Source organism: Podarcis gaigeae, assembly GCF_964106915.1.
Source record: "Podarcis gaigeae genome assembly, chromosome: 8".
NCBI classification, from domain to species: Eukaryota; Metazoa; Chordata; class Lepidosauria; order Squamata; family Lacertidae; genus Podarcis; species Podarcis gaigeae.
Window position 1 is genome coordinate 17,020,219 of NC_139684.1, and position 25,231 is coordinate 17,045,449.

A 25,231-nucleotide genomic window follows, 5' to 3' on the forward strand; every position below is an offset into this window, starting at 1 on the left:
GATGATGGTATCCTCTCAAGTTCTTTTGTGTTTGTACAGATAAGGGCCGTAACTCAGTTGTAGAGCATCTGCCTTGCAAGCATAAGGCATGGCCAGGTATGGTTGGGAGAGACTCCTGGAGAGCAGCTTCCAGACTGTGTTGACAATACTGGATGGCCCCCTGCTCTGGCTCATTATAAAGCAAGGTAGGTCTTTGAAAAGTTTTGGGCCCAGAAAAGGAAATTTAAGTATATCAAAAGTCTTCAGTTTTGCAAAAAGGCAGTTTGGAACCTGGGTGTTGAGGCATCCTTGCTCATTCTGACTTTTGCAAAAATCTGTAAGCTGGTCACATGTTGAACATTATTATTAGTGGCCCTTGCAGCGTACCAACAAGACAGTCCAACTGCTAATAAGAAATGACAAGGACACACCTTAACAAAAACAGCTATATTTCAGTCCCCAAACCAAGCACCTGAAATCACATGTAAACCTTTATAAATGCAAATCTTTGGCTTAAGCCCCCACATAGGAACAAAAAACAGTTCAGAATCGGCTTGTACGCAGTACCTCAAGGCTGTTTTCTTTACAGTTATTGGCTAAGTATAAGTGAAACAAAAAAATTACCTAGCACAGTGACTATCCAGTAAAAGTGTAAGAGTTTTGATCTTTACTACAACCATGCAAGTAAAGCATTGCAGGAGACACTGTCACCTGTAGCATTTCTTTCTTTTTTTATAGAGGTGAGGGTGCATGTGTTACACAAAAGAGTCCAGAAAAGAAAGGCATCAAATCCTCCTCCTAGAGAGCCCAGCTCTTCCGATTTTGGAGGTTTTCACACTACAAATATCTCTGTTCAACCAGTGAACAAGTAAAGTATATCTAGCACACGCTTTATCAGTATAAAATACACAACACGCAAAACCACACATATCCCTTTCAAAGCCATCCTTTTAAAATGCATGTGCTGGAAGGATGCTGCTAACTGCTTTGCCTAAAGGCCCAGTCCTCACTTTGCTGAGAGGCCAAAGCAATCTTGAAGTTACAGAATGCCTATACAAGGACCTCCTGTAATCCATGAATGGACTCACAAACATAAACAAAGATGTGCAGGAGGAGTAGCTTTCCAGCAAGAAAAGACTCAAGCAGTCGCATAAATAGCCAAGAAATAGGAAACCTTTTCTTGGAGGGTCCATTTCAAAGGATGGGCAGGTGCTGGGGGCTTCAGCCCCCCCCCCAAAAAAAATATTGAGAGGGGGTGCCACTGCTGGACCCCATCTCCCCGCCCTACAGCGAGGGTGAATATCACAAGTTGCAGCCCAGTTGTGGAGAGGGGCACAGCTCTCTGCCGCCAACTCTTCACTCCAAGGAAGCTGTCTTGGCAGCTCCCTGACAGGCCAAAGCCAGGCTCCAATGGGAGCCTGTTAAGGGGAGGGGGCTGGTCACACGTATGATGTGATGCCCTCCCCCCCAATGTTGGGCACAACTCGGTGCGCCTGGCAGGTAGATAAAAAAGGCTTAGAGAACTATTGCCTGTTGTCCTTGGACACATTGTGAGCCAGCCAGTTGACTTTGGTTTTCCAGCTCTCCCGCAGGGCTTCGTTAAACTTGAGCTGGAAGTGTTTCCTCGCCTCTTCATCCGTCTTCCCTAATGCCAGCGAGTCCTAAGGAAGGAGGAAAAAGGAGCTAAATTTATTGTTTTATTTTTAGTTCAGTTTCTTACCCGCCCTTCACCATAAGGTCCTAGCAAACAAAAACACAGTATTAAAAACAATTTAAGACAGGGGTTCTCAAACTGGTCAGTGGACCACAGCATTGTCTATGCTCCATATCCACGTTGATTTTTAACTCTGTTTTTATTGCTGCTTTCATTTCATACATATTATAGTTTGTTGTGAACATGATTGAAAATTGTGCAGCACCTAACAATTGCTATGGCAGACAAAAATATTCAGTGGTCCGTGGGGGGGGGGATTTTTGGGGAAAACGGGGTCAGCCTGCTGTAAAGGTGGGTCCTTGCCTGACCTTAAGGTTCCCTTGAGACCTGCCTCTCTCTCACCTTGAGATACTGGATGTCTTTGGAGCAGCTTAGCTCCGGCAGCCCCGCTGCTTTCATCAGTGCAAACAGGTGTAGAAAGAGGAGGCCGTGGCATCGGAGGATCATGTAGGCTCTTTCGCAGTACTCTCTGAATCTGGAAGGAAAAAGGTATGAAATGGAAGTGGATGGAAGGGAGGACAATGCCCCCTCCCTAATAAATAAATTGTGCAACTTAATTTCACTAGGATTTGCACTAGATACAATTCAGGAACAATTGCACACACCAACACTCTGCAACATATACATGGGACAACTCATAGGCTTCGTAGACCGCTTAGTACAGCCCATTGCCAGAAGCAAACTGTCTACATTTGCTTGTTTGTATAGACAATGTGTCATTAGTTAGATAATTTGTAATACTTCTTACACCACGGATTTATTAATTGCCTTCTAAGCCATAGTCTCAAGGTGTATTACATGGAAGTTAATTAAAAGCAATCTAAAACACAAAAACAGCGAATACATTTAAAACAAGACTAAAATCCATTCATCAAGTGTGTGTGTGGGGGGGTGTCTTCAACTGTTTCCAAAAGTGCAGATAGTGGGTTCCTGCCATATCTCGAAATGCCCTGCTCTGAGTTACTGCAAAATGCACTTCAGAAGTCTTTGGAACTTGCAAGAGAAACTCTCCCGCAGACTGCAGCGATCTACTGGGTGTGTAAGGCACAAGGCAGCTTCTCAAGTAACCTGGTTCTGAGCTGTATACAGAATGCGGTATAGGTGGATTTTTGTCTTTTTAACGGTGGTATACAATGTTAGGCCCATTAACTTCAGTAGGTCTGCTCTGAGTAAGACTCTCATTGGGTGCAGCCCATAAATTTCCTCCCGTGTGTATGTGTTAATACACACCCAGATTTTACACACAGACCCTCACTGTGCGTGCGCATATACCTTTTACACAAAACATCCATTGTATATAGTCCATCTCTCTGGCTTTGTTTCTCAGTTACCAGCCGCTCCCAACCCTGGACACAAAGCCCTTGATTCCACCCTAAGCCCCAGGCAAATCGGGGAGGGGAGGGGAGAGCCCGGCCAGAGCAAATCGGGGGTAACTTTCAAAGCAACACAGAGCATCCTTTACCGTTCAAACTTCTCGCTGTTGCTGGTTTTGCCCTGCTGGATCACGTGGACAAAGTCGTAGGTCAAGATGAAAGGGACCCGTTCGCGATTGATCCCGAACTTGGTCTTGAAATTTCCCAGGAAGTGGCCAAAATCAATGTGAAACAGCTGGGAACAAATGGGGGGGGGGGAGAGCAGGTTAGGGCTTCTAATTGCAAGCCTGGCAGCATCGTCCCAACTGCCTAGAATTTCCCAACACAGAAGAGAGACCCTACTTGCACCATTCTAAAAACCAATAAATTCTGCACTAAGAAATCACACAATAGGTAGTGCAAACCTTAAGCAGATCTGCCATTTACAGCAACTGGTATTCAGAAGCATTACTGCCTCCGACAGTGGAGGCAGAGAATAGCCCTCATGGCCAGTGGCCATTAGCAGCCCCCTCCACGAATTTGTCCAATCCTCTTTTAAAGCCATCCTTGTTGGATGATGCAAATTCTATTGGGGGAGGGGATTTTATCTAGCCGCTGTCTCCATGCCATGTATAAATTTGCAAGCTGCTAATGTGTAGCCTCTTCGTTGCCTTTTTCTCTTAAAAAAGTCCCTAATGCTGCAACCTCCTTCTGGGTGAGTTTGAAAGCCACTGCAGAAGCCTTCCTTATCGGTATAAAACTACTTCACGGGTGTTGAGAGGATTCAAAGAGAGGTGGGAAGAAATTAACCAGCTGCATCGCCCCTTGAAGGCGTATCAGATTGCCGATACCTGGCCGTTCTCTCGGATCATGATGTTGTCACTGTGGCGGTCTCCAATGCCAAGCACGTAGGTGGCCACGCAGTATCCAGCACAGGAGAGTGTGAATTCCTCAATGGCTCGGTCCAGCGCATCGCTACACAAAAGGCAGGGAACAAAAACCCACTGAAGATAAGCTGGAGCTCATCCTTGCAAGGCAATGTAACCTTGCAGCCGGTGTGGTATGGTGGTTAAAGTGCCGGACTAGGACCTGGGAGACCAGGGTTCAAATCCCTGCTCCATCATGAAGTTCACTGGATGCGTCCCTAATCTACCTCTCAGGGTTGTTTGTGGGTAAAATGGGGAGGTGGTGAAACCATGTATGCTGTTGCCTCGAGTTCCTTGGTGGGACACAAATCAAATGACTCAAAATAACAATGGAGTGAGCTAGGTCAGAGAACATGGCCAACTTCTCCATGGCTTCACATACACCATATGCATTTAAAGAGCATGACTTCCTCCAAAGAATCCCAGGAACTAGTTTGTCATGGGTACTGGGAATTATAGGGGTAAAAACTACAGTTCCTAGGATTCTTTGGGAGATGGAACCATGTGCTTTAAATGTATGGTATGTATGCCCCATACATTTCTGTTACAACCACAAATAGGATGTAGGTGTTTGGGGCAGGGGGTTGCCTTCTCCCATATATACCAGCCCCAGACACTGAGATCAGGTAAAATACCTTCTTAACCCAGTCCCAAACAGCAAACATAATGTGTCAATGCGGGAAGGGATGTTCTCAGTTGCAGCACTCATTACACAACAGCCTCCCCTGGCAGGTGCCAACCATCTTTTAAAAGACATTTTTATTTATCCAGGTATTTAGATGATCTGTTGCTGGGGCTGATAGTGTGATGCGCACAACTTCCCACACTCACGAGGTGCTGAGGGTGGTTATTTTTTCCCCTTGGAAAGTAGATAGGACTGGAGGAGGAAGTTGGGTAAGTGACTTTCTTTCCCACATCCTCTTTCAGCTTTATGTACTTTTCAAAGCTCCCAATGAACTCAAGGCACCAGCTTAAAAATTCTGCATGTGTCCAGTAAGCCTATTAAAGGTTGGTGACCCTTCATCTATTTGGGAAGTCGGGGTTTTTTAACCCTCACTGAACCATTTTGCAATTTGATTTATATTTGTGGGCTTGAATCCACAGCAGCAATAAGCTCCTCGTTCCATTCATGCAAGCATTTATGTCAGCACAACACAACCTCCCTCCCCTCCTCTGGAGAAGATCTGGGGGTGGAGTGGAGTGGAGGGCGGAGAGAGAAGTTCCCATGTGTGAACTCAAATCCTTGCACTAATGGAACAAGAGGCCTTATATATACCTACTGTTCTTACTTGCTCTAACAATAATTTAAAAATAACAGTAGTCATAGTAAGGAAATAGAATTGTAGAGTTAGAAGGGGGCCATGGATTCCAACCCCCTGCAATAATACAAAAACGTACCCTGGGTTCTTGGACTTCAGCCAGTTCAACAAGGCGTCCTTGTTGAAGGCAGCAGTGGCCGCCATATTGCTCTTGTTGAGCTGAATGTTGGCAATCGTGTCTGAGTCCATGACCACTTCTATCAGCCCTGTCTTGTCTCCCGTGGAAAGGCAGCCATAAGGAGTCATCCTTAAAGAAGGTAAGAGTGAGAGAAAGATGTCAGGACCCTTTTTTAAAAATTCTGGGTATTCTGCAGGGAAGCCACTGCCAGCCCAAGTGGGCAAGAGGCAGGTACATGGCCAAAAAACCCAAAACCAGACCCAGGCATGGGTCCCAAGTTCTTAAAAGGCCTGGAAGGAAGGTGTGTTGCCCAAGCCATGGTCACTGTTGGGGAAAGAGAGCAGGGACTCAAGGCTGTCCTGACGCCAGAGAGGTATTTTGAAGACTCTGGAGCAAGCCCTGAGGCAAGGGCTTTTATATACCCTGGTATACCGGGATTGGCTGTTGAGCAGTCAGGTGACAGAATGCTTGGACAGTGTAGAGTTTCTGTGCCTTAAAAGTGCCATTTTATGCTGGGCTACCAGTCTGCTCTGATTGCAGCAGCCGCAGAGGTAGCGCACCTGTCAGGGGCTCAGGAGCAGAGGCACAGGGAAGAGGGGAGATGGAGAGCGAGGGGGAGGAATCCGAGGGGAGCGTAGGAGGGGACAGTGGTCCGAGGGATTCCATGAGCCTCTCCAGCGAATCGGAAGATTCACAAAAGGGGGCGCCAGTGGCCAGGGGCAGGGGGTTCCCAAGGGGAACGCCCCAGGAGCAAGGGGGCAGCAGGGACTCCCAGAGCAGTAGTTGGAAATCAGGACCAGCTTCCCCACCAGAGCAGAGTGGGGGGGAAGAGTCCCAGGTATCGGGGCCAGTGCTTTCCCCACCAGGGAGAGGAGACGAGGCAGAGCTGACCACGCCTCCATCGGAGAGTCAGGCAACGGAGGGGAGGTCAGATCCGGCCAGTGTCACGGAAGAGGGAAGCAGTGATAGAAGCAGTGTAACGGTTAGGAGAAAGGTCACTGGGTTGGCGCAAGAAACAAGTTCAAATGTATAGGAGAGCGGGACAGCAGAGAATGAGGATTGGGAACCGGGTCCTAAAGCCCGCCGGAGGCAGGGGGAGGAGCTAAGCGACTCAGCGTCGGAGGAGTCCAGAAAGGGCAATGTCCCGGTGGGCAGGAGGACCCAGAGGAGGAGAGAACAGCGCAGAAGGTGGAGCAGGGCTAGGATCTTAAACTGGTGCGGAAGGGGAGGTGATTCAGACGGGACTTCGCCGATCTAAGGTCTAAGACGTAGGGCTGCATGCTCTGGCGTTGAAATGGAAACTAAACTTCAATAAAGACTTTTGTACATTACATCAACCTGGCGTTGGTCCTCTGTGAGCTGGGACCTAGAGGCAGCTCTGACAGCACCATTAGCAGCCTAGTTTGAGACTTCCACCCCATTGCCCTACACACATAAACACACACTCCAACACCCAGGGTTAATTTGCAAATATCAAGAGAGACAGGAGAGACCCAAACCAGCCTCGATGGCTTGCTCTTTTGTGGACCAGTAGCTAAATGGATCTCTCAGCCCTAATCAACCTCAGAGGGTTGTTGTGAAGGTAAAATTTGTGGGTGGGGGGAGAGAAGAGAAGAGAGAACTATGTATGCAGCCTTAAGGACCTTGGATGAAAGGGGGGGGCGTATAAACATCATAATTAATTATTTTGGAACTCACCTGAGATCTAGCCCTTCTTTCTTCCACAGGATATCCATCAGCTGGATCATCTGCAGGGTCAACATATCCTGACGGAGATCTGAAAAATTAAGAAACATTTCTCTTTTTTTCTCTATTAATCCCATGATTTCTTCCATTTCATCAGTGGTTATGATGATGGGAACATTTGCCTTTGTGTGTTCTTCATTTGGCCACAATGGGGCACTAACAACATGCAGATTTGTGCATTCCCATGTTTTAGGATGCTCTGATGATTAAAACTGGGAAAGCTGGGGTAGAATTGTGACTAAGAGACTAAGGGTTGTAGCCAGCATTAGTCCTACTCAGAGTAGACACTGTGCAACTGATTGGCACGGCTAACTTAGCAAAACTCAGCCTGATGAGACCTAGGGAGGAGTCTCCTAAGTTGCACATCTTGCCTCTGTCAACACGAACTCACTTAGCAGTAGGAAAACTGATGCCTGTTCATTGGGCATCATAATACAGATCTACTTTACAAGGTTGTTGTAAAAAGATTACCAGCATAATGCACAATGTTTGTGCTAGGAAACTAGCATGCCAACTTAAGATATGTACCTTCTTTAGGAAAGCGGTTTTTTGTATGTTAGCCGGCATGTTGTTTACTTAATCTACACCCTGCAGTGTCAACAGTGGAAATAAAATTCCAGGGTTGCTTTAAAAAATCCACATTAAAAGCAAATAGCCAAATCAAGAGGTAAATATATAATACCCTGCAAACTGTCACAAATGTGGATGTAGATAGATATGTGCATGCCCCAGAACAGCCTCTATGCAACCACACCTCTTAATTACCTTGTCAAAACTCATTAGTTTTAATCAATAAAAAGCCAGAGCAGGAACTCATGCAGAGACACAGCAGGCAGCCTCTTTCCTGAAAGGTGGTCCTAGGAGCCTTAAGTCCAGGAATGGGCAACCTGCAGCCTTCCAGATGTTGCTGGACAACAAACTCATTCCTACTTTATTGTAACAAAGCCAGAGTAAACGTAGTTGAAATAATCACATACTCTTCTAATTTCCCACATCCTCTGCTCTTTCCCAGTGTCTATTTTAAACTGTAAGCTGCTTGGGGCAAGGACCTGCCATATCGCTGTTTGTAAAAACACTACACACAGACTGCATCAAACAGAGAAGTGATAGCCAGCTGCATAGTTTGACTACATGCTCCTTAGTTAACATGACCACTGTTACTGGGAGAGGCATCTCCCTGGGACAAAGAGGCTCCTCCTATATCCCCAACCCAGCAAGAAGCTGTTGTGTGGCTTCCTTACCGTCTCCATTTTTGAAGATGATCCCCACGTTGCTGGTGCCGCCTATCTCTTCATTGTTAAACACAATCCAGAGAGGCTTCATCTTCGAGTCCATGAAAGTGCAAAGCTCCACACTAGAAAAATTTGCACACACACACACATAAATGAAAACCAGCTGAAAACCTCCATCCACTTGCAGAAGCGTGGAGGTAAGAAGGGGTGGAAATAATAAAACTTTTAAATGGTGCAAGATAGACTCTTTCCACATAGCCATGCTGTGTTGTCAAGCTGCTCTACTGGATCCCTGGCAGAAAGAGGGAGATCTTTCCCCCAACACCTGCTGCCAGGTCCTTCAAAATCAGGGTTTCCTAAACTTGGGTCACCGGTTGCTTTTGGACTACAACACCCATCATCCATAGCTAGCAGGACCAGTGATCAGGGATGATGGGAACTGTAGTCCAAAAACAGCTGGGACCCAAGTCTGGAGAGACCTGCTTTAAAAGGAAAGGCTAGAGATCAAACCCAGGCCCTTCTACATGCAAGGCATGTGCTCTACTAGTGACCTACAGCCCTTCCCTTGAGGCGTTAAGAACAAAAGAAAGCTGTTTTACACAGGGTCAAACCATTAGGTCCATCTAGTTCAGTACTGCCTGCAATGACTGGCAGTGACTCTCCAGGGTTTCAGGCAGGGAATCTTTCCCAGCCCTGCCTGGAAACACCAATGGGTCGTTCTGCTTGCAAAGAAGATGCTCTACTGCTGAGCTCAGAGCCCTCCTGGGTCTACACCATCCTAGGCCCAGATTGTGCAAAATGCTACAGCCAAACAGTTGGTGGGGGCAGATGACTGCCAGCACTTAACTCTGGTGCTTAAAAGATTGCACTGGCTGCACAACTGCTACTGGCTCAAATTTGAGGTTCTTGTACTAATTTATAAGGCCCTTCATAACTTGGGTCCAAGGGGCTGCTTAAACCCCTTGTATCCCTGCCTGTTTACTGAGCCCTTCTGTGAAATCACTGTCAATGGTCCCCTGCAAGGCTCAAGATGCACGGCCCATTTCTGTGTGTTTGGTTTTGGGGAAACACTTCTGAGGAGCAACCTCCCAGCAGACATCCCACAGACCCCCTCTCCCTGTTGAACTTCCGACTCCTGATAAAGAACTGTATTATTCCAACAGGCCTTGTGAGTTCCCTGATTTGATGTTTTAAAACAGCATCTTGGGTTGTTTAAAAACATGTTTTTCATCTTTGTCGGGTCCTGGGCAGTATAAACTACTGAAATCGATAAGATGAAATAGGCCCACTCTGAGCGACTGCAAGCTCTGGTGTGATCCAAAGTACCCCCTTGTGTCAGCAAGAGGAAATCCTTTTCATCCCAGGGGCCAAGTGGGGAGGAGCCACATGTGGTAAATTTATTCTATCCTTGCTTCAGGCAAGTGAGAGGCATTATCAGCATTCAGCAACACATTCTAGCAGGGAGGATGCAAGGCAGGGCTGCTGAGGGGTGTGGCCTGAGAAGGGGTGTGGCTTAGGGAGAGTTCCGAGGGGGGGGGCCTGGAGGGCCACATCCAGCCCCTTGCCTGAGCACCGCCAGCCCTGCCTTACCTGACTTTTGCCAGGATGACACTGGGGTTCAAGGGAGACTGAAGGTTGGAGAGAGCTTCCAGGTAGGTCTCTTGCCGCAAACAGGTGTGCATGAACTCCTTAGTTTGAGGCTTGGGGTTCTTTAGGGCACTTAATTTGACGATGCCATTCAAGGCCTTCATCTTGTTGAGGGCTTCGCTCTTCATCGGGAGGCAGAATGAAAAATTGCATAATGTAAAACACAACCAGAGCCAAGTCAACTCATTTTGTTCTATTTCGTTCTATTCAAAATGTTTAAGGCATCCAAATAAGATCCCACTGACAGTCCATTTGGCCTCTGTACGTGAAATAAACGTGCTATTTAATCCCCCAGGGCTGTATTCAAACCTTTAGAGACTCTAAACACCTAGAAGATTTTGGTGCCTATATAAACAACCTGTAATATAAAATTTTATTTTTCAAAATGAAACAAAACCTACAATAAGAAGGAAAAATATATTTGATTCCCTCCCCCCTCCTACTTCTAATCACAATGGAAAATTTCTGTGGTGCCCCTTTTCCCTTGATGCCCTAAGCCATGGGTAGGCAAACTAAGGCCTGGATTGCCGGATCCAGCCCAATTGCCTTCTCAATCTGGTCCGGGAATCAGCGTGTTTTTACATGAGTAGAATGTGTGCTTTTATTTAAAACGCATCTCTGGGTTATTTGTGGGGCATAGGAATTAGTTCATTTCCCCCCAAAATATAGCCCGCCCCCCAAAAAAAGGTTTGAGGGACAGTGGACTGGAAAAAGTTTGCTGGCCCCTGTGCCTAAGCACATGCTTATTTTGCTTAATGGTTAATCCAGCCCTGGGCCCAGCCCTGTACCAACCTGCTGGTTTGAAAAAGTGCAAGCATCCCCTTTGGACAGACAAGCCAGCTGCTTACCTGCCTCATCAGAGATTTCATGTGGTGGGTGCTCCCTCGGCAATAAGCTTCCAGGATCAGGCCAAACCTTAAGGCCACAGACGGGACATGCATTTCAGATCTAAGCAGGGATGATGAGAGGAGGAAATTGACATTTTAGGATGATGGTGATCTTTAAAAAAAAAAAATCCTTCACCCAAATGAGTTTCAGGGCAAAGTGTACAACAACAAAATATAATAAAAGCAAAATATCAGAAGACAGTTAAAAAAAAACTAAGAAAACAAACACAAAGCAAGCCACAGACAAAGGTAATCCCTTATTAACTTGTTGCCAAAAATGATAAGAATGTTGGTGCCAGTGATTATGGGGATGGATACATTATAAAGTCGGGTGGGAGCCACCACAGAAAAAGTCCCTGCCCATTTTGTTCAAGCATATAAACACATCTCAGCAAGTGAGGGCCCTCAGAGAAAGGCCTCTGTTGAAAATGCTGGTTAAAAGGCTAACAAAATTACTTCTTGCTTAATTATAATTTATTGATGGTTTTATCCACCCTTCACTAGAAAGTCCCAAAGTGGGTTACAGCCACATTAAAAATACAATATTAAAATCAGTTGACACAGTTTGGGTCTTTAGCAACAGCAACAACAAGAAGCAGGTAGGGAGGAGATTTTCATTGGGACCACAGCTGGCCGGGGGGGGGGGGAATAAGGAAAGAGTTAAATTCCTTATACCTTCCCAGCCGCAGCCCATGTCATGTGGTTAGCTTTTAACTGTACTTCCTTACCTGAGGTGCCAGAACAGGAAGTGCCCTATTTTGCGATTGGATAAGGCCCTGTCCAACAGGAACGTGGTCAATTTGCAGTCTAAATAAGATTCGTACTTCAGCACTTGAACCAGCTGGAGGAGGTACTGGAACAATTCGGCATCTCTGCAGAAGGAGAGGCGGCAGCAGAGGAGTCATTTCCACACCATAAGTGCAGAGGCATCAGTTGACATGCAGCACAGGGCTGTTGTAAACCAGCAAACCCACCTCTTCCTCCCCATTGTTCTTATTCCCTTCATCTATTTATTTTTATTTCGGGGGGTGGGTGAGGGAGACAGACTGCTGGGGCAGAAGGCACGGAGCCCGACAGCAGGAGGACCCAGAACCAGCGACAGGAAAGGGTATGGCTGGCTGGTGCACCTCGGACAGAAGCGTTCCATGCTGCAACATTCAGTTACAGTTCTCACAGGTTCCAACTTTTATTCCAGCAACTTTGTGGGCACGGCAGAGAGTTATGCAGACGGTTAACCACTCATGACTCCACCCTGGGGTAGGCGTGGGTTAGCTTTCTGCCCTCTTGTTTGCTTGGCCCAACCCCTTTGCTGGTTCCCATTGGGACTGGTAGGGCAGAAAAATGAGGCAAAGCAAGAATGAGGGCCAGCAGGAACCCACTCATTCTAGTTTTATCCCCATGCACCTCCCTGCTGAGTTCTACAAGGGCAACATGGAGATTGAGGAGGAACAGGGAGATGAACTGGATGTAAGCAAGAAGGCAAGCAGGTGGGGGGCTGGCTGATGATACTGAGATTGATGGGGCAGCATCCCATTTGCCTTAACAGACCAGCCTCTGACGTGTTTTCTCTCTCTCTCTCTCTCTCTCTCTCACACACACACACACACACACACACACACCGACACCAGGCAACAAGTTATTGCAAAACAAAGATGCAGAAGATAACAAATTGGTTTTACTAATGTCAGAGGCTCAGGAGCAGAGGCACAGGGAAGAGAGGAAATGGAGAGCGAAGGGGAAGAATCTGAGGGTAGCGTAGGAGAAGATGACAGTGGCCCGAGAGATTCCATGAGCCTCTCCAGCGAATCAGAAGATTCACAGAAGGGGGCGCCGGTGGCCAGGGCAAGGGGGGTCCCAAGGGGGACACTCCAGAAGCAAGGGGCCAGCGGGGACTCCCAGAGCAGCAGTTGGAGATCAGGACCAGCTTCCCCACCAGAGCGTAGTGGGGGGGAAGAGTCCCAGGTATCGGGGCCAGCATCTCCCCCAGCAGGGAGAGAAGATGAGTCAGGGCTGACCACGCCTCCATCAGAGAGTCAGGGAACGGAGGGGAGGTCAGGTCCAGCTAGCCTCCCGGAAGAGGGAAGCAGTGACAGAAGCAGTGTAACCGTCAGGAGGAAGGTCACTGGGTTGGCGTGAGCGCCAAGTTCAAATGTACTGGCGCGCGGGACAGCAGAGAACCCGGATTGGGAACCAGGTCCTAAAGCCCGCCGGAGGCAGGGGGAGGAGTCAGGGGACTCAGCGTCAGAAGAGTCCAGAAAGGGGAATGCCCCAGCGGACAGGAGGACCCAGAGGAGGAGAGAGCAGAGGAAGAGGTGGAGCAGGGCTAGAGTCTTAAACTGGTGTCAGAGGGGAGGAGATTCATACGGAGCTTCGGCGGTCTAGGGTTTAAGACGTAGAGCTGCACGCCACGGCTTTGAAATAGAGACTGAACTTCAATAAAGACTTTTGTATATAACAGCGACCTGGCGTTGGTCCTCTGTGAGCTGGGACCTTGGGGCAGCTCTGACAACTAATATTACTCCTCATGCTTTTATCCTATCCTTCCACCAAGGAGTTCAAGGGGGCGCACAACGTTTCCTTGCCTGCCACCCCCAATTTTTGTGGGTGTGGTTCAGAGACTTTCACTGTACTGTTTTTGACACTTGCTAAAAGCTTCCTTGTTTAGCCCTGTTAAGTTCATTATGTGCTTTTGTTTATAAATACTGTGGGAAGGGTGGAATTGCTGAATATTGATTACATACTGCATAAATGTAAACAATAAAATGTTTTTTTTCAGGGGGAAATAAAAAAATTTCAATTGATTTTATCTATATTTTGGTCATTTTATTGCATCCACTGTTTAAAAAACAGTCTGTTGGTCTTTCTGCTATTTTTTTAAAATGAGCATTTTGTACCATTTTATGCAAAATAGGGTCTGTGGCTGCTGCTTGTGTTGCTCACGTGCCCCCACTTGCCAAACATCTATTGGTGGCTACGCAAACTGCAGCATGACAACACCTTAAGTTTTTATGTATACAAGAAGAAAGCCAGTACTAATGGGCCTAACTTAGTCATCCCGGTTAATTTTCAGCAGGTCTACTCCATTAGGCAAACTCTCCCTTCAACCGTTATCTAGGGGAAGCCATTCCAGAAATGGGAGAGGTGGAAAGCAGAACTCACTCCATTGGCTCTGCTGTGGCAGGCCAGCCACTTAAAGCATCCTCTGTCATCTCAGGGCAGCCATTTACCACCAAGCTGTCTCAGTGGGAGAGATAGGAAACAGAAGGCTCAGAGGAGGGCAACCAAAATGGTCAAAGGCCTGGAAACAATGCCTTATGAGGAACGGCTAAGGGAGCTGGGCATGTTTAGCCTGGAGAAGAGGAGGTTAAGGGGTGATATGATAGCCATGTTCAAATATATAAAAGGATGTCACATAGAGGAGAGAGAAAGGTTGTTTTCTGCTGCTCCAGAGAAGCGGACACGGAACAATGGATCCAAACTACAAGAAAGAAGATTCCACCTAAACATTAGGAAGAACTTCCTGACAGTAAGAGCTGTTCGACAGTGGAATTTGCTGCCAAGGAGTGTGGTGGAGTCTCCTTCTTTGGAGGTCTTTAAGCAGAGGCTTGACAACCATATGTCAGGAGTGCTCTGATGGTGTTTCCTGCTTGGCAGGGGGTTGGACTCGATGGCCCTTGTGGTCTCTTCTAACTCTATGATTCTATGATTTCATCCGCTTTGCTGGAGGCCTAGCTCCATCAGGCACCTCCCATGCCCCCTGAACTGTGCCAACTGCTTAGAAACTGGTGCCTGGTTTTTGATTTTGATTTCTCATCCCTCTCTCTTTTGCCTTGTGTGTCGCCTTTTTCCACATTGTAAGTCTGAGGGTAGTGACTGTCTTGTTCTGATTGTACATAAGCCACTGTAGGAGCATTTTTGGCTGAGGAGCAGGGTACAAATGCTGTCAATAAATAAATAACTATAAGTGGGTATTGGCTACATTCCACCTTTTGTGTTATCAAATGGCATATAAACCTAGCCAAATGAGTAACATCAGGCAAACTTTCGTTTTACTCACGTCAACTTTTTCAGTGAGCTGACTGTGAAGGATCCCACGTAGCGATCGGGGAAGTTGAAATCCAGCAGCTCTAAGGCATTGAGAACGGGCAGCTCCGGCCAAGACTGTAACAAGTGGATCATCTGCAAAGTGGACATTTTTTTTTAAAGACAGACTGAAAACAATACAGTGGTACGTCAGGTTACATACGCTTCAGGTTACAGACGCCGCTAACCCAGAAATAGTGCTTCAGGTTAAGAACTTTGCTTCAGGATGAGAACAGAATTTGTGCTCTGGTGGCACGGTAGCAGCAGGAGGCCCCATTAGCTAAAGTGGTGCTTCAGGTTAAGAACAGTTTCAGGTTAAGAACGGACCTCCGGAACGAATTAAGTACTTAACCCGAGGTACCACTGTAAAATACTTGTGGTGGGATGGAAAGAAGAAAGACTGACAAACTGGAACACATCCAGAGGTTGTTGGAGGGTCCAGAACCTCTTTCTGCCCAAGGGCCGCATTCTGTTTTGGGCAACCTCCCAGGGGCCACATGCCAGCAGTGGGCGGAGCCAGGCAGAAGTTTGATTGCCACACCAGCTCACAAACCCCTCTTTCCTCTCTCTAGACAAGCAACAGGCATTGCTAGACACATTCCAGTCAGGCACAAAAAAAGCCCTGTGAGGACCAAGTCCTACAAACAGTGGTTGAAAGAGATGAGAATGGAGCAAGGCCTTCTGGGTGGCTGAAAAGGCTTAAGATGAAGTATCCTTCTAGCTACTACAGTAGAGCATACCAGCTCAAGCACTCTGCTGGCTACCTTGTGCAGAAGGGATCACCTTTCTCCCTTTCTCAGAGCTTGGAGGATGTTGTGGGGAGACAAAGTTGATGTCAAAAACTCCACTGCCACAAACAGGAAGGTGGGGGAAGCAGGGGGAGGCAGCTGATCAAAGAGGATGGAGGGAGTAACAGAGTTGCCACCCACCCTTGTGCGAAGGATGGATTCTTTTTAACTTGTTGGCTTAGAAGAAATAAAACTGTTTTTCCTAGCATGGTTTCACATATTCTGCCATTCTGTACAATTCTGCATTTTAAAAAAACATATACACATGCATAGATAGATAAATAGAGGTTCTAGAACCCATGTTCGGCTTGAACAACTGCAGGCAACACCTGAACATTCACTCTCTGCCAACTCCCTAGCAAGAACTTCTCACCTGAGCAACATCTTCGTGCTTGTTCCATTTGGTTACAACCAGCAGCTTCGCCAGGGCACCTGGGTACTGGTCCCGCACCTGATGCCTCATCTTCCACACAAGGTCTTTCTCGTGCTCGTAGAGTTCGGTGTGAGATCGGCGCTCCAGAATCTCTTTCAGCTGTTGTTTCTGAACCGTGGGGATCGATACAATATTGACTTAGCACATTTATACCCTACTTTTCCCTCAGGGAGCTCCTCCTCCTTCCTCGTTTTATCCTCGCGGCAACCCCGTGAGGCAGGTTAGGCTGAGAGTGAATGGTCACACCCAGTGAGCTTTGTGGCTGATTGGGGGATTCGAACCCTGGTCTCCAGGGTCCTAGGCCGACACTCTCTAACCCCTACACCACACTGCCTTCGCCTCCATGAATTTGACTAATCCTCTTTTAAAACAAAAAAAAATTCCTTCCAGTAGCACCTTAAAGACCAACTAAGTTAGTTCTTGGTATGAGCTTTCGTGTGCATGCACACTTCTTCAGATACCTCTTTTAAAGCCATTTGTGAGGGGGTAGCACAGTGTTGCACATGCAGGCAACTGAAAATGCACTGTTATTGAGACTGAGGTCTGGGCTCTATTAGTTGGGAACCTATTTTTCGCTCTATAGGACACACTTTTTCCTTTCTAAAAGGTAAGGGAAAATGTTTGTGTGTCTTATGGAGTGAATGCAGGCTACGCGGCTAAGCCCAAAGCCAGAACAGGGAGATGGAGTGCTGCGCAGCGCTCCATCTCCCTGTTCTAGCTTGGGGATGGCTGCGCAAAGCCTCCGCAGGGCAGTGGGGTGAAGGCACCCCGCTGCCCTGCGAAGGCTTCAAAGGCTGTCCCCAAAACCAGAACAGCAAGAGGCTATCCCAGAAGCCAGATCCCTCTTGCTGTTCTGGCTTCTGGGGTTCAGAATTTTTTTCTTCTTGTTTCCTCCCCCCCAAACTAGTTGCGTCTTATCGTCCGGTGTGTCCTATAGAGCGAAAAATACGGTACTTGTTTTTTCACACTCCAGCACCCTAACCGACACGCCACCCAGTTTTTAAAAATAATATTGAAGATAATGTCTATCTTCAGGTTTTTGGGGTGTATCCAAGTCAGTTCTACTCAGGGCAGACCCACAGAAATTAGTGGACCTAAGTTAATCATGTCCATTCACTTCAATGGGTCTACTCTGAGTAGGACTAGCAATGCCTACAAGCTTTGTTTTGTCTTTTGATGGCATCGGGTCTAGCTGGGCCTCACTTGACGTGGCCTCACTCAGCCTCATTGGACAGCACTGAGCAAGTCTCCCTCTTTCACCCTAACCTACCTCACAGGGCTGTTGGGAAGATCAAACAGGATAATCCCAATGGACATACTTGCCACAACGGAGCTCACTGAAGGAAGGCGATGTGCTGGCATCTCATTAATAAATCAGCAAAACACCAGCTAAACTGTATCCTGCACCCCAAATGATCCCAAGTGATTGAGATTCAACTGGCTCCTATTTGCATAGCCCCACCCCCAGCTCCTGTTCCTTGGTCACGCTGGGGTGTGACTGAATGTTGAACTAGTTTTGAAAACGGATGCGCGGGAAGATGTGCTCACCTCTTCTGGATCCTCCGACATGTACCGGGGGCACTGCCCGTTCCTTCCATGCTCCATGATCTGAAACACAAAGATAAAACAGAATGTGTAAAATGACATTTAAACACATATACGTATGTATTTGTACTGTTAAATTCTGCCCAAATCTCTAAGTGATGAGAGAATCCAGGGGTCCTGGATGCTTAAATTGGAATTTAGGTCAGCAGAGACTGTGATGTCTTTAGGATATTTGGTTTTAGTTACACATATATACAACCTGAGTGTAAGATGGAGGGGTTCATAGCATTAACAGGATCTTGCCTCTCCATCAGGCACAGAGCAAGGTCACACCTCTGTCTCTCTAGCTTCCAGCCTGCTTCTAGCCCAGATCACACACAGTTTATGGCTGATTTTTATCTCTTTCAATGTTTTAAAGAGTTATTTTTACTGATGCTATTGTTTTATCCCCACTGTAAGCCGCCCAGTCAAGCAGTGGGTAAATATTATGAAACAAACAAACAAACAAATAAAATGCAAGCATAATAAATCAGCCAAACTGGCAGCACTATATGAAAATGGGATCCCACACTCAGTAATGGGAGGCGGGCCCCTCTTAAGGGGTGAATGGAGGTGGCCACTTTTTCCATTGACCCAGAAAGCAGACTTAACTGGCCAGGGGAGGGGTGCAAACCGCCACCTACTTACCTGTTCAAAGGATGGGTAGTAGACCGGGTACAGCGAAATGCCAGGGAAGCGGATGACCAAGGCCGCAGCACTTTCCGTATTGGGGTTGGTCCGGACGGTGCCCGTTGGGTTCAGTAGCTCTCCTTTCTCATCTGGAAAGCAAGCAGGGTGAGGTTACCTAAGAAACGTTGCGCCATCTAGTGGCCAATGATTTGGCAAGAACGGAACATGAATGCCATACATTGTGATACTTGGCTAAGTCACAGTCAGAGGAACATAGGAAGCTGTCTCGTTCTATTTTTTTAAAGTGTGGCAGGACCTACACTTTGGAACTCCCTGCCTATTGATATTAGGCAGAGGTACCTCTTTTCAGAGTCTGCTAGAAATGTTTTTTAATGCTTACTGTTATTTTAGCTTTTCAGATATTTAAAGTATTGTTGTTAATTTTTCATATGGGCAATCTCATCACTTTATCCTTTTTCGTAAACCGCTTTCAGGTGGTGGTTGTCTTTTTACAATCATGCTGTGAGTTTTATAACATAAAGCAAATAATTTTTAGCCCATTGAGCTAAGCACTGTCTGCACTGATTAGCAGCAGCTCTCCAGGGTTTCCCCCCCCGCCCCCCCCCACTCTCACACCGAGAGGTTTTCCCCTCAGCCCCACCTGAAGCTGCCATTGGGGACTGAAACTGGGACCCTCTACCTTCCAAGCTGATGTTCTATCTTTGAGTTACGTCCCTTTCCCATATATTCTATCACCCAGGATGAAAACAACAGTAATATTAGAGAGCTGCCTTATGTACCTGGAAACGATGACCACATTGGCAGGCAGCACTCCCCAGTTTTCAACTGGTCTTGGTAGTCAAACAGCATGATGTTCACCCAGGCAATTGGGCAGTCCTGCAGGAGGGTGAGGAAGATTTAGTGGGTCAGGTCCATGGAGCAGGAATAACACTCAATGACTGTGATCAAGCCATGCCCATTGGCCATATACCCTTGCAGGCACCAGGGCGCAGCATGCCCATAGCTATTTGTAAAGGACCGAAGATCAGCTCATCTGCAGCACTTGCAAAAATCTGTATGCAGTGCTTTAGAGACATTAGGTGACCTGCTTTCCCGGTGGCGCTGTGGTCTAAACCACTGAGCCTCTTGGGCTTGCTGATCGGAAGGTTGGTGGTTCAAATTTGCGCGATAGGGTGAGCTGTTGCTCTGTCCCAGTTTCTGTGAACCTAGTACTTTGAAAGCATACCAGTGCAAGTAGATAAATAGGTACCACTGTGGTGGGAAGGTGAGCAGCATTTCCATGCGCTCTAGCACCCGTCACGGTGTCCGGTTGCGCAAGAAGCAGTTTAGTCATGCTGGCCACATGACCCAGAAGGCTGTCTGTGGGCAAATGCTGGCTCCCTTGGCCTGAAGTGAGATGAGCACTGCACCCCAAAGTTGCCTTTGACTGGACTTAACTGTCCAGGGGTCCTTTACCTTTTACCTTTATTAGGTGACGTATTTTCCCAGTGCAATGCTGCTTTGAAGGCCTGGCAATCAGCTGATAGTCGGGCCGTCAAAGCAGCGTGCACCAGGAAAACATGTCACCTGATACCACTGTGACATCAGGTGATGGACAGGTGGGTGGTCCTGCCCACCCATCAAACATGGGCTGTAAGAAGGGGAGAAAAGGATTGGGCCCACTGATCAGATCCAATTACCCACTCCACCCTTTTTAAAAGCTGCTTTTTTGGCTCTGGTATGCTACTGGGTCTTGAACTTGTCTGCTTTCTTTAAAAAAACACAGAGAAAAAATTCAAAACCCAGTAGCACACCAGAGCCCAAAGTGGCTTTTTAAAAAATGAAAACAAACAAGTTCAAGAGTCAACAGGAGGGCCAAAGCAGATTTTTAAAACCCTGAAGGGCTAGGGACAAAGGTGAGAGCTGTTTCCTAGTTCCGCTGGACTTCTCAGCGGCGTTTGATACCATTGACCATAACATCCTTCTGGACCGTCTAGAGGGGCTGGGAGCTGGAGGCACTGTCATACAGTGGTTCCGCTCCTTCCTCCTGGGCCGTGTTCAGAAAGTGGTGGTGGGGGATGAGTGTTAAGACCCCTGGGCTCTCACTTGTAGGGTGCCTCAGGGTTCTGTCCTCTCCACTATGCTTTTTAACATCTGCATGCAGCTGCTGGGAGTTTGGGCTGGGTGTCCAGCCCCCTGGGTGTCCATCAGGGGGTTTAGGCTGGGTGTCCATCAATATGCGGATGATACCCAGCTCTACCTCTCTTTCAAATCAGAACCAGTGAAGGCGGTGAAGGTCCTGTGTGAGTGTCTGGAGGCGGTTGGAGGATGGATGGCGGCTAATGGATTGAGATTGAATCCTGACAAGACAGAAGTACTGTTTTTGGGGGACAGGAGGTGGGCAGGTGTGGAGGACTCCCTGGTCCTGAATGGGGTAACTGTGCCCCTGAAGGACCAGGTGCGCAGCCTGGGAGTCATTTTGGACTCGCAGCTGTCCATGGAGTTGCAGGTCAATTCTGTGTCTATCTGCCCACGGACTGCCTTGCCATAGTGGTGCATGCTCTGGTTATCTTTCACTTGGACTACTGCAATGCATTCTATGTGGGGCTACCTTTGAAGGTGACCCGGAAACTACAACTAATCCAGAATGTGGCAGCTAGACTGGTGACTGGGACCACATAACACCGGTCTTGGAAGACCTACATTGGCTCCCAGTACGTTTCTAAGCACAATTCAAAGTGTTGGTGCTGATCTTTAAAGCCCTAAACGGCCTCGGTCCAGTATATCTGAAGGAGCGTCTCCACCCCCAACGTTCTACCCGGACACTGAGGTCCAGTGCCGAGGGCCTTCTGGCAGTTCCCTCACTGTGAGAAGCCAAGTTACAGGGAACCAGGCAGAGGGCCTTCTCGGTAGTGGCACCCACCCTGTGGACGCCCTCCCACCAGAGAACAACAACTACCAGACTTTTAGAAGACATCTGAAGGCAGCCCTGTTTAGGGAAGCTTTTAATCTTTGATGCATTACTGTATTTTAATATTTTGTTGGAAGCAGCCCAGAGTGGCTGGGGAAGCCCAGCCAGATGGGCGGGGTACAAATAATAAATTATTATTATTATTGTTATTATTATTATTATTATTATGAAGAAAAACAAAGGCACTTTAGCTACTGATTTATTTTATTGGTTGTACTGTGTTCTATATATTTACCGTATTTTTTGCTCTAGAAGACTCACTTTTTCCCTTCTAAAAAGGAGAAATGTGTGTACGTCTTATGGAGTGAATGCAGGCTGCGCAGCTATCACAGAAGCCAGAACAGCAAGCGGGACTGCTGCTTTCACTGCACAGCGATCCCTCTGAACAGCAAGAGGGATTGCTGCTTTCACTGCACAGCAATCCCTCTTGCTGTTCTGGCTTCTGAAATTCAGAATATTTTTTTCTTGTTTTCCTCCTCCAAAAACTAGGTGCGTCTTGTGGTCTGGTGCATCTTATAGAGCGAAAAATACGGTACATTTTCTTCAAGGGTGGGGTTGGCTTTTGTAGGAGTTGGTAAGCTGCCCATACAATGCATTCATTGAAAAGCAGGGCCCACATTTCCACATCAACTCAGAACCGCTACTGGGTCTTGAACTTGTTTAGATTCCCTCTGACTCCTGTGTGCTTCTGTCATTAGAAATTTGCAGCTCAGTCCCTTAGCCTTGGGAGGGGGACAGTTAGAACTGGTTCAACTGTTTTTTAAAAAAAACAAAACAAGCAAACATTTGCAGAGTAAACAGGGCCGAGGGATTAATCTGGCTGCAAACATCCTCCTCCGTTTTCTTTCCCAATGCTCGCTTCCAGCACATATCCAAGAAAATAAATACCCAGAAAGATTGCCTCACCTCTCTACTTCTAACTGCCTTAGAAGTTGAAAGAAGGTTCAACTTCTAAGCCTTCTTAAGAGTCACTCAGTGAAAACAGCAGAAGGCCTGGCTCTTGACCAAGCCCTAAATGATGAGATCTTTGGTGGAGATGGTCCAAGAAGTGAATGACTCAGCATCTTCCAAGGAAGCAACGGAGAATAGCTGCAGCATGACTCAGCAGAGCACGATGCAGTCCTAGGGCTCAAGCCGCCTGCACAGTTCCTGTAAGCTTGTTCTTGCTGGATTTTTGTTCGTAAGGAATTTGCAACTCTCAAAAAACCTACACACCTTTTCATTTAAGACTGTGTACACAGTTCTGCTCACTTTCCATCCGGCGTTGCTCCCACTGGTTTGTAAATGCCCCGATCCACATCTGTCCTGTTAGTTACTTAAGAAACGTGGTCTTTGACAATGGAAGTCATATGAAGACATCCACACTCCCTCTCCAACCACTGGTGTGGATGGGAAGTGGCAACTTGGAAAAATATCCCGCTCCACTGATGTGTATAACAGAATGCAAGTGTGATTTGAAGCAGTGGGGGTGAGGACTGACTTTGCTGCATTTTAAGCCTGTATTGTGAACCTAGATGTCAAAAAGATCAGTGGCACCAATAAGGCTACCTATCTTATCTATCTTGCTAGCTAACATGCTAACTTTCTATCTATCTGCTAACTAGCTAGTTTTCCACCTAGGTAGTTAACTTTGTATATTGCTTCCTAGCTAGCTAGCTTCCTAGCTAGCTAGCTAGCTTTCTATATACAGTATACTGGTAGCTATATTGTTCTCTGTCTTTCTTGCTACCTAACTAACTGACCTTCTGTCTATCTAGCTATCTTGCTAGATAAGATAGCTAACTTTCTATCTATCATCTAGCTAGCTACCTTGCTAGCTATCTAACTAACTTCCTAGCTATCTTGCTATCTAGCTAAGTATCTATCTTGCTAACTACCTATGGGCAATCATTTAGATCAAGGATATGGAACCTATGATCCTCCAAATGTTAGACCAGGATTTCAAACAAGACTTGTAAGCCCGTGTTTTAAAGATGGAGATAAAGGAGTGCAGAGAGAGAAGCAGGAGGAGGGGGGAGGAGGGGGGAGGAGGGGGGGAGAACTCAGTGAAGGGCAACAACAAACATCCACTGAATCATCCCCCTGCCCATCTACAGCTACTCAGCCCCACCCAGCCACATCCTTTGGGGATGCTATCACACTTTAAAGTGATTGTTGTGTCCTAACATAGATAACAGACCCAGGTTGTAAACAACCCGAGCCACACTTTGGAGACATTGACCTGCTTCACCCTTGTCTCCCTCATCCACATGGTTTATGGCTCCCCAATTCTAAGACCTCCACAGGATGGAAGTGGAAAGAATCTTGAAGACTTAGAATTAACAGTTTCAGACAGTGCCTGAAGGAAGAAATACACCATTTTGGGAAGGTTCTTACATTAAATATATATATATTATATATATATATATATATATATATATATATATATATATATATATATATATATATATATATATCTCTTGCAAGAAGAAAGCGAACGCATCAGGGAAACAAGTTTCAGCCCTCTCCCCTGCTGGTCCAGATTTCTATTTGCAGGGTGTTTTTAAGAGGAAGAAACTCTCTCACACACAACCAGCAGTGAAGTGGTACATTCCACCCTGCCACTGCAAGACTGCACCACCAGGCCAATGCAGTGAATCCTAGGGGGGACTTACAGCTTTCTTTGACTTCTTCTTAGTAGACCTTGCCTTCTTGGCTTTCTCCACCACGGCGTAGAGTGCCAGGCACAGCCGGGCCATGCGAGGTAGGTCGCAGACGTTAATCTCGAATTCAAGCCTCTGCCCCCACACGGGCTCTGAACAGACGTTGACTTCAGAGCTGGACACCATCTTGCAGAGCATCTCGTGGCCGTGGTACAGGCCCGCCTGGACCACCAGCTGAGAAAGGGAGATGCAGGACAAGGGTGAGCAAAGCCATCCAACCTCACAGCTCTGTGCATGCATGTGCCATGCGCTTAACCCATGTGCGCTTCAAAAAGTAACAGGTAGAGAAAAGAGGGGACAAAGGAAAACGACACAAATCGGTCTCTGTTGCTTAGTAAACAAGGCAGGGGGAGACACCTGCATTTCAGCTGAGTTGCTGCTGGCAAAACCCAATGAACATATTGCTCTATAGTGGTGCTGACTGCCAGTCAATGGCATGAGGTCGGGCTCCCAGAAGAAATACAAAGCACCCCAAGGGTCATGTAGTCCAACACGCTGCAATGTAGGAATCACTGCTGTTATATGATTATGTTTTGGTTGTTAATAACTTCAATATGGGGACAGACCATGGTAGCTCAGTGGGTAAGGTCCCAGGTTCAATCCCCAGCATCTCCAAGTAGGGCTGGGAAGAGACCTCCTGCCTGAAACCCTGGAGAGTTGCTGCCAGCCAGTGTAGACAGCACTGAGCTAGATGAACTAATGACCTGATTCCGGACAAGGCAGCTGCCTATGTTTTATAGAAATGGAAATAAATAAGTAACAACCGGTTGTGTCCGGTGCTCATCCTACTCAAAGAAGATCCAATGATGTTCATGGCCATGGCTAACTTTCGCACATGCAATCCAATGGGTCTACTCTAACTTAAGCTGAACAAAACCCTACTTAAATAAACAATAGTACTTCAGGTTGCAGGTTCCTATTTAGGCAGGCCTTTGTAAAGTAAGGTGCAAGCAATGCTGATCAATGGGCAAACTCGGTTTTAACTGCTGGTTTTAGATGTGTTCTGATGTATTTTAATTAATGTTTTCAGCTAGCTAGTTTGGTTTTATTCCTATGTATTGTGTAATGTCGTTTTAAATGTTGGTAGCAACTTTGAATCCCAGCCTTGGAGGAAGATGGG

General features: G+C 46.9%; 1 protein-coding gene across 3 annotated transcripts in view; it reads right to left on the reverse strand.

Annotated features, from left to right (window-relative positions):
- Positions 1–411: 411 nt before the first annotated feature.
- Positions 412–25,231, reverse strand: part of PIK3CD (phosphatidylinositol-4,5-bisphosphate 3-kinase catalytic subunit delta) — a 50,219-nt gene continuing 25,399 nt past the window's right edge. For all 3 annotated transcript variants that reach the window (XM_083752485.1, XM_083752486.1, XM_083752487.1), the window contains 16 exons: positions 24,064–24,285; positions 19,239–19,335; positions 18,457–18,587; positions 17,773–17,832; positions 16,165–16,332; positions 14,978–15,099; positions 11,649–11,792; positions 10,882–10,981; positions 9,977–10,155; positions 8,396–8,508; positions 7,107–7,185; positions 5,370–5,537; positions 3,897–4,020; positions 3,156–3,301; positions 2,036–2,168; positions 412–1,640 (listed from right to left, as the gene is read on the reverse strand). In XM_083752485.1, the coding sequence (XP_083608611.1) occupies positions 1,503–1,640; positions 2,036–2,168; positions 3,156–3,301; positions 3,897–4,020; positions 5,370–5,537; positions 7,107–7,185; positions 8,396–8,508; positions 9,977–10,155; positions 10,882–10,981; positions 11,649–11,792; positions 14,978–15,099; positions 16,165–16,332; positions 17,773–17,832; positions 18,457–18,587; positions 19,239–19,335; positions 24,064–24,285 (2,124 nt within the window). In that variant the 3' untranslated portion in view covers positions 412–1,502. The remainder of the gene's footprint in view (positions 1,641–2,035; positions 2,169–3,155; positions 3,302–3,896; positions 4,021–5,369; positions 5,538–7,106; positions 7,186–8,395; positions 8,509–9,976; positions 10,156–10,881; positions 10,982–11,648; positions 11,793–14,977; positions 15,100–16,164; positions 16,333–17,772; positions 17,833–18,456; positions 18,588–19,238; positions 19,336–24,063; positions 24,286–25,231) is intronic.